The 9,504-nt window shown below is 46.3% G+C and overlaps 1 protein-coding gene across 1 annotated transcript; it reads right to left on the reverse strand.

Moving 5' to 3' along the window:
• Positions 1–1,205: 1,205 nt before the first annotated feature.
• Positions 1,206–8,873, reverse strand: LOC115367237 (cyclin-dependent kinase 5 activator 1). Its single transcript, XM_030062904.1, has 2 exons — positions 8,313–8,873; positions 1,206–7,876 (listed from the first exon to the last, which is right to left on the reverse strand). Exon 2 carries the CDS (start codon positions 7,649–7,651, stop codon positions 6,659–6,661), a length of 993 nt encoding a protein of 330 aa, XP_029918764.1. The 5' UTR covers positions 7,652–7,876; positions 8,313–8,873; the 3' UTR covers positions 1,206–6,658.
• Between the last annotated feature and the right edge of the window lie 631 nt (positions 8,874–9,504).

Raw genomic sequence — 9,504 nt, forward strand, 5'->3', positions numbered from 1 at the left:
GATAATGCTCCACTTAAGAAAATTCTGGAAATAATCTGATTAACATTGGAAATAAGTGGGATTATCTGATCCGGGTGGCAGATTTTTCTCTTGTTTAAAGAGAGGCAAGATGTTAATTCTGAAAAAGAGACTTGTTTAGATGGAGATGTAGATTTTTTTTGCAGTGTATCAGCATGGGACAGTGCAGATCAGTGGTAATACACAGTGACAGAGCAAGGCGGCCTAAGGCAGCCGCTCCACTGACCACTGCATTGGTGCTAAATCTGCACACAAGACCTGCTGTGCTCTCCTCTCCCCGCCTCTCATATTAGACACACACTCATGAAACAAAGCACGTGGACTCTGCAGTCATCATACAGTACATGTACCATTACTGTGTCCATGTTTTCCATATCAGGTTGGGAAGAGGCTCTTGCTGTGAGCGAACAGAGGCAGCATCACAGCAGTCCCACCTGTGGTCATGCAGGCTGCTGGGGCTCAGAGCAGTGGGTGGTGATTTACTGCAGAGACATGCTCAGATGGAGCGCAGCCCCCCTGACAGAAAGCCAAAAGGCCATCTGCGCTGCCAGGCTATTGTGTGACTGTGCATTAAGCTATTTTATGTCCTGCATGGATTTACTGCTCGCCTTAAGTTAGCCGGTTTGTGGGCAGAGAGTATCTTGTGTGCACCGGGGGGGAGGAAGCAAAGGCAGTTTTAGGAAGTGTGAGGCTTGCGGATGTTAAAGTGTGGAAGACTGGTGAGGGTATGATAACTGCATGTTTATGTGTGTGTGTGTATATATATGTGTGTGTAGGGCTGGGTCATATGGACAACATCAAATAAAATGATGTCTTTGACTGACTGTAGGAATCACTGTTGGTGCTTTCATGAGATGTTTACACACTAGAGATCAATAGTAATGTGTATTAGATGAACAAGCGGGTACAGCCATATATTATAACTGCTACAATAGTCTATTAAGTTCATAAAATTGTATTGATTTACTGCAATGCTGCCTTTAAAACCAGGAAAGGACAATGTTGTATCACGATAATACAATATCCAAAATCCAACACAATCTCATATCACAATATTGATGTAAAATCAATATATCGCCCAGCCCTGCATGGGTTTATGTCTCTGTATGAAAGACAAAGAGAGTATATATAATATAAAGATGACCCAATGCCATCTCCCAAACAGCATTCACACTGCAGATTTTGGATTTCAGCTCAATACTTTATTAAATAATCAACATAGTCAACATCATCATCATCATCATCATGAAAAAGGAGAAAAAAAAACATGAAAAAATGAAAACAGTCACATTTGTTTATCTTCAAGTTTTCCCCAACAACAGTATTATACTTTTTAGAGCTACATACACATCTGAGGTGGCTTTACAAAAGTCAGTCAAGGTGGTACGCCGCTTCATTTTGTTCTGACAGTTACATTGACGGCTGAGGGAGGTAACCATGGAAACTCGGGATGGCTGGGAGAGGGGGGCGAGATGGGAGCAGGCAGGAGTAAAAGGACGGGTCACAGGCAGTGTGGATTAATCTCTGTTTTAAACACTGTGACCAGTGTTGACACAAGACAGCACGGAAGTTGCGAGACGACTTCCGCTGTGAGGAGAATGAAGCTGTAAAATATCAAGCATCGTGAGGAAAGCTGAAGCTGTTTTTGCTTTGGAGGCGAAGCTACAATCACTGAGGATGCAGGCTGGGCTGGAGCCGCCTGGGACAAACACGACACGCACAATGGCCCCCTTTGTGTCACCATCTGGTGCATTGATGAGGAAGGCTATTGATCGCCGCTAATTTGATCATTTCTACACTTACAGCCACAACAAAACGCCTCTCTGACTCTTGAGTGGGCCGTGAGATTGAACTGCCCTTTTATTTGTTGTGTTACAAGACGTCAGATTATACATTCCTGTAAAAACTGATTAGCATTCAGTTCCAAAACCTGGTGACAAAACCTCCAGCCGTCACTCTGACTATATCTAACATGGCAAGGTGACAAAGTCAGGTATAAGACAGCTGTAAGAGAGGTTTGCTGGGGGTGAGTGGGGGGGTTGTCTTAATGATATAATTCTCTCACGGCTGGAGTTCACATGCTTTGCTATTTCAAGACTGAGAAAATGAAAGTAGACTCTTTTTGTCTCCGTAGTTTCTAAAAAAAAAATGAACAAACCACCACAGTGACGATGTGATAGCTACATTTGCAGTCGTCAGAGACTTCGACAATACTGTTGACATCAGATTTCCCATAAAAGGAACAATCCAGTGAGATCCTGGTTTAAGTTACCAAAGGAAGTAATCTTTCATTGAAAACATTACATATAAAAAGCAAATCAAACAAAAGCAGAGGTAAAAAAAAAAAAAAAAAAAAAAAAAAAAGGTTTCTAGTCTAACTGGCTGGCATGCATGCTACTACACAGCAAGACATATTCTTTTTGTTGTTTCTTTCTTTCTTGGTGGCTCCTTTTGTTACACATCAACATATTTACATCAAACAATATCTACTTTCCTCATGTCCGAACCCCAAACTAAAGTCGTCCGAGGTGCGCTTTCAAAACATTAACCTACAGCAGCAGCAACATACTGAAAATAACTTAGCACAACTCACAGAGTTGTGGTGATGTAATCCTTCATCACGTTGTTCGCCCAAACCCAAAAGTGTCCCGTCACAGCCAAACTAACACCTGGCCCATCTGAAATATTCTGTATGGCAGAGTTGTTTAAGTCCCAGATGAGGTCCCGTCCACAGAGTGAAGTCTGACTGTCTAGGTCTTACTGTATGCCATGTTCAATGCTGTTTCAATATTTGGATTGACTCAATTTGTACATAAGCAGACACATGGATTTTCCACAGGGTTTTCACAGGCATCATGTGTCTGTCCGCTGCAAATAAGTACATTGAGTCAGGCAGAGTTCAGGATTCATGCCGATGGGTGGGGAGGGTCTGAGGTTGAGATGCGCGTTGATTGGCTCGGAAGCCACTCCGTTCTGTGATATGATTGGAGGAACAGTAGTATGATCCAGCTCGGTGACTGATTGGACACAAACACAGAATCAGAGAATACCTGTCTTTTAGCCCGGTGGGGGAAACAGACCAGTTTATGACACGTGCACTCATAGGCAATTACGCTTAAACATACATGGGGCCTCCGTGTCTCTGCCACAAATGAGGATGGGGAATCAGCATGACATAAGACTTGTTTTCCACAAAGCAATGGGCAAACTGTACAACAAATGGAATCCTTCTGGCATCTGGCAGGAAATTTGAATTTGCTGATTTTCCACACTTCATTGTCATTCACGTCACTCCATGAGTTAATATACAGTATCTCTTAACTTAGCGGTATTACACAACAAATGTCCAGGCCTAGGAGACTAATGGTGGAAGCAGATCTCGCCCAGAACTATGACCCACATTCACTCCGACACATGCACAACACAACACTCCCATCACTTTGCCTGCAAATCTGATGCCAACAAACAACCCTATTCTCTCCTCTCCTCTCCTCACAATGGCTGGGGGAGGGTTGCAGGGTGTCAAATCAAATGAAACAGGCAGGGAACAACAGCTGAGTGTGTGGGGAAAGTGAGATGGGGGGATGAGGGGGGGGGGGGGTGCGGGGTGGAGTCGACACACAAGTGTCCTTGTGAGAGCAGGCCTGGCCGGAGCTGCAGTGAAGCGACGCTGACTGCAAGAACGAGCCCAACATGGCTGCCAATCAAAGCTGCCAAAAAAGAGACAGCGGTGCCCACTTCCTGCTCTATCTCCCATCGCTTCCCTCTCTGGTTGGCTGGCGTAAACTAATCCAAGATCCTTCAGGCAGAGAGTTGCCACTGGCTTGCCTCTAATAAGCCCGGGTGAGCTGCTGCGCTTCGCTTTGAGAGGCCTCCAGGTTGTTACAGGAGTTTGCGGCGGTCGGATTTTAGGGCTGAGCTTACAGGGCCAAAACTGCAGGGGAAGTGTGACACCAAATCTCATCGGATTCTGAAACGTTTACGTATTTCCCCGTGTTTTCATCCCTTGCTACCTCTCTCTGTTTGATTGGTGCATTGGTGGATTATGGCTGGATTACCCACGGGTGAATGTGTGGTGTGTATATGCATGTGTGAAAACGTCCAATGTGCTTGTTTCTTCATCACACAGAAGACGTGTGTGTGTGGGTGGGTATCCTGGCAAAGCAGAGGGTGTAAAAAAAAAAAAAGATTGTCGCACGGGGGAGGGAGGTCAGATGCCCAAACCTCCAGATGCCCACACAATAAGATTAAGGCCCACCTGCTTTGCCACATGGTATTGTGGGCCACACGTCTTGGTGGAACTGGAGCATTGATGTCCATAGGCCCGAAATGGCGCTCTCGACTAACAGCAGGCTGTGAGCTGACTCATACAAATTGAACATTAGCCCCCCTGTCAGGAGCCTGACCCGTCACCCTTTCTGACATGAATGACTTGGTGGAAACGCTCCACACAGCGGGCATTTCTCTCTCTCTCTCTCTTTCTCTCTCTCTTTCTCTCTGCAGATGTGACAAGGAAACACATTCCACCGCGGTTGCTGTAGCTGAACGGAGACCAGTTGTTTGCCTCCGAGTCGTCAGCGAGGGGCCACAGCGGATTCAACTGTGCTGACTGGACCCCTTGGTGACTGATTTGTATTTATTCCACGCTCACCGTGCTCCTTTGTCAAATCATATTTGTTATGCTCGGGCTGCAGTGGACTGACCTCTATGCATGTTTTGTATGCATTGCACCCCCAGTAGAGAGAGACAGAGTGGGGAGGGAGTGGGGAAAAGTACGTTGGATTTCAAAATGGAAAAAAAAAAAAACATGAAAGAGGGAGGCAGAATAACAGTGCAGACTATGGGCTCATCTGTGACCTATCTCTGACATGAACAAACACACATGAAAACACATGGGAATTAGAGATTAGAGTGCTTGAGTGCACAAATGGCAAGGTTTTCATTCAGAGAAATAATATGGTGTGCATGAGTGAGAGAGAGAAAGAGAGAGAGAGAGACAAACAACTGTCTGTCCCTAGAAGCCTTTTCATGGCAGACGAGGATGCGCAGGTGACTAATGAGCAACTGGGACAAATTCAAAAACAACTGCAGTTCAACAACAAGCCCCTTCAGCTTTCATTTCCCCACCGCCCCGCCCCCCTCACTCCGAGACACACTTACTATCTCTACCTCTGACCCGGGACAGCACACAGTCTCGTATTCATGCCATCACACAAGCACATTGTCCTCAGAAAATAAAGTGCATACGATAAGGTATTTAAGAGCATGTATGGGTATGTGTGCTCACAGTCCAGTCCGAGCCTGGCCTGGATTAGCCACAGAGGCTCTCCACGGCTGTGGAGTGGACAAGAAGGGGGCAGAGTTTGAAGGAGGGGAGGGGCTGCAGTAATCTGGTAATCTCATTAATACACCGGCTGTGGGTGCCCTGTCAACAAGAGGCAGCAAACAAAGGCTGGGGTAAAACAGCTGATGACCCTCACTGCTGCCCACAGCACAATGCACACACTCGCATGCGACATAAACACACACGCACACATGCTCTCACTCAAACACACATTAAAGTTAAAGCAGGGTGTGTTCCGCTTCCACCTTGTAAGTCTCCTTAGATGAGATAAGATAGAGAAAACCACAGAGGACCCCACAGACTGGTTTGAGTGAATAGCTGTTAAGATAATAACTGGCAACTGTCCCCTTAGGCCAGATGACCCTCAAAAGGCGCTGCAAAACAAACCCTTTGTTTTGCTGTACTGATTACAAAGCACACAGTAGGACCAGAGGGACCTAACATGGATTTCTCAGCTGTTCCCATCAGTCTGAGTTGCTTTTCATTGCTGGCAAACCAGGCTTACCCGGCACTGAATGTCAGTAATTCTCCTCGCATTGTCCAGGAAAATACTTGCTTGGTGTATGTGTTGTTGTCTGTGCCTCATTGTCTAGCCAAGATACAAATTTTCTTCCACGGGAACAATGGCATTGATGAAAATGTCATTTGAAATCCATTTGGCTGATCGTAAATAACCATTGTCTTCATGGAAAATTTCTCCGAGACATTTCATCGGGGATGATGGCAGCTTCTTTTTAGCTGAGAGTAAAGATGGCCCACGCACACTGATTGATCACATTCAGGTAGGTGGGTGGGGATGTTAGGACACCCGGCTGGGGGACGGGATGTATCTAGCAGCTGCAGCAGGGCAGCTGGGATGACTAACCAGACGTATGGGGTGGCAGTCACATCGGACGGGACAGGTGGACCAAATGGCTCCCGAATTCAAGTAAACTCAGGTGAGTATTCCAGAACAAAAACAGGTTGGGGAAATAAACATGCTGTAAGCCTCCCTGTGTTGGTGAAATATGCCAGTAATCATAGTTTTGAAAAAACCTTTGAATTCCTTAAGTCTCTCGGTGGATGGTGGAGACATCAAAACATCTGATGGAATGATTTGAAGACTGTACACAACTCTATCAAGATAGGTTGTCAGGTTGTTAAGGTCCTTATGCTGTCCTGTAGAACATCAGAAGCGGTGAAAAGGGGGAGAAGAAGTGTTCCTACGAGACAAAACAGACGTGTGTGCATGTATGTGTGTGTACAAAAAGGCATGCGGTCGGCTAGGGGTGTTGGAGGAAAAGTTTACGCCTCCTCTCACCGATCCAGCACCCGGCTGTAGTCCTGAGGGCCACAGCCACCCTCACTCTTGAGTTCAGCGAACACCTGCGTAAAAAAGTGCGGGTCTGCATTGATGCGCAGCATCTTGGCGCTGGTGGCGTCGATGATGGCGAGGCAGCGGTCCCAGAAGGCCTCCTTGCCGGCCTCAACCAGGAAGGGCTTGAGCGGGTAGGAGATCTCATTGCCCATGTAGGAGTAGGACAGGTAGAGGCAGGTGAGCAGTGTGGCCTGCAGCTCATGCTCTGATGCCACCAAATCCCCGTCTACAACGTCCCGGCACAGCATGTAGACAAAGACCACGTTGGCCGGCGTGACGAAGGCCTGGTCCTGCCAGCCCTGCAGCAGCAGCGAGCGGTCCACGGCCCGCAGCCACAGCACCGGGTCGGCCGGGGAAAGGTGTTTCAGGCGGTAGCAGCGGCCGCACAGGAACTCCCCCAGGCAACGGAGGAGCTCGCTGGTGGAGGCCTGGACGATGACACGCTTGGGAGATGAGGTCACCGTGCTTTGGGGAACCTTCTTCACAGAGGAAAGCTGTTGGGACTTGCTGTAGCCATAGCCGTGCCCCTGGCCAATCCCTAGCCCGTAGCCGAGCCCCAGGCCCAGTCCTGCTGGACCCTCATAGCTGGACAGGTTGGCACATGACAGAGACTTCTTCACATTCTCACGGTTGAGGTGCAGCACAGCATCCTTTTGGTAGATGTTGATGTTGTTGTTGTTGTTGAGCGGGTCGCCGAGGGCCGCTGGGCCACCCGGGCCTTTTTTGGAGTTGCCTCTCTTCTTCGTAGAGGCAACCAGTCTCTTCCATGTCAGTGCCGGGAGGAAGATCGACTGCCCCCGTTTCAGGCCGCGATCCTTCTGGGTGTTGAGAGAGCGGCTGCTGAGGCTCGGGTAGTGGCTGAGGGAGCCTGGCCGGTTGTCATAGTAGCCTGACTTCCGAGAGCCAGGCGACAGTGATAGTACAGTGCCCATGGTGAGTCAGAGCTACAGAGATTATGCAAAAGACGTTGGAGAGAGGTGAGGATGTTTGAGGTACAGCTCTCTCCTCTTTTATTTCTTAAAATCCAGAGGATGTAAAATCACAACAGAAAAACCGGTTGAAAAGATGAGTGGTACAGACATGTCAGGGTAAGCTGGACTGGTCTCCACGATGAACGGTAGACACAATTTAAATGACTGTGGTAACACAGACATTACCTGTAAAACAGAAACACAAATAAGGGGAGTTTTAATACATGAGCAGTAAAACAAACCTGCAAAACATAACATCTCCTAGTAGCTATTACTCTACAGCCCAGGGAAATCTATGCAATGCACTTCCATTTTGTGATATTATTCTAGTGGGACTCGTAAAGTTTCAGCTATTAAAATGATGAATATCTTGCTCATGCTGATCAACTGCAAGATGCTTTTACCGAGAAGGAGACTACTTTAGTTTAGTGCGCAATGGAGAAAAACCTAGAGGCAATTCTGTCTGTAATAAAATGTAGTACAAAAAAAAGTCTACTTTCAATTCCCGATACGTATTTTCAGTTGAAAACTACTACAGTTGTGATGTTACAAAAGAAACTTAATTAGTATTAAATGCGCACATTTAATATTGTCTTCTGATGCGGGATGCTCTGAAGCTCACCTGTTTACTGGGAGATGTGCGGGTACGAGACGACTGCCGCAGTCTGCGATGGTGCAAAGGTAGAAGAAATGCAATAAAGCGCAACAAATGCACCGTTCATGCGGCAGGCTGTAAACCAAAGTGTGCCGCTGACAGTCGCTGAGATGGCGAATGAGCTGGCTGCAGATTTAAAAAGCAGAAAGTCACTCTTTGTAGACGGGCTGACCTACTCTTCCTCAGAGATGCCAAGTGTGGAATAACGCGTCGGTCTCGCCAGGCGGGGTGCAGGTGTCATCCTCCGCTGCACCCTAAACCCAGGCGAGAGTGACTGTTGAAAACATTGAGATATCTCCCCCTGTCATCTGCGTCTCCATGCCGGCGATTCAAGACGAAATGCAAACTTTCACAGCAATATCTGAGTCCTTTCAATGCATTCCATCTCTTTTCTCACAAACACAGAGGTCCGTGCGTAAAGTCCCTTTTTTTTTTTTTTTGCCTCTCCAATCCAGCGCTCTCGTTTAGTTGGGAGCCCGTGTGGCAGGCTTCAGCAGCCTACTAACCGGTGATCGGTCCCGGTCGTCCGTATCGGCTCTAAGACATTAAGCTCTCCAGCCAGTGAGCGCACAGAGCAGCTCATCACACACCGCCCCCTCCCCTCACAGACTCCTCCTAGCGGGGCTCAGCTGCCACCTGACGCACAAACACAAACACAACACACACCTTCTGCCAAACTCCAGAGGACTTGACTTGACCAAATGAATGCTTTCCCTTAAATCACATTATTTATATGATAATAATAAATAATTGTTACAATACTAATGATAATGATGATGATGATGATGATTATTATTAAAGAGGTAAAAAATAGAGGTAAAAATTAAATAATAACAACAACAACAATATAATAATAATAATAACAATAATAATACTACTACTAATAATAATAATAATAACAATAACAATATTATTATTATTATTACTACTACTACTGCTACAACTACTACTACCACTAGTACTACTACTACTACTACTACTACAGTATTGGCAGTGGTAGTAGTAGCAACAGTAGTAATGATAGTAATAGTCGTAGTTAGTAGTAATAGTATAGTACAGTATAGTATAGTATAGCAATGGTAGTTATTAGTTGTCCTTCTCCTTCTCTAGTAGTAATAATTATTATAGTAACAGTAGGAGTATTAATAGTAGTTGTAGT

Source organism: Myripristis murdjan, chromosome 11 (assembly GCF_902150065.1).
Source record: "Myripristis murdjan chromosome 11, fMyrMur1.1, whole genome shotgun sequence".
Taxonomy (NCBI): Eukaryota; Metazoa; Chordata; class Actinopteri; order Holocentriformes; family Holocentridae; genus Myripristis; species Myripristis murdjan.

What these genes read in the sequence shown, in the direction of transcription:
- LOC115367237 (XM_030062904.1), bottom strand. Translation starts at nt 7,651, where the DNA reads ATGGGCACTGTACTATCACTGTCGCCTGGCTCTCGGAAGTCAGGCTAC.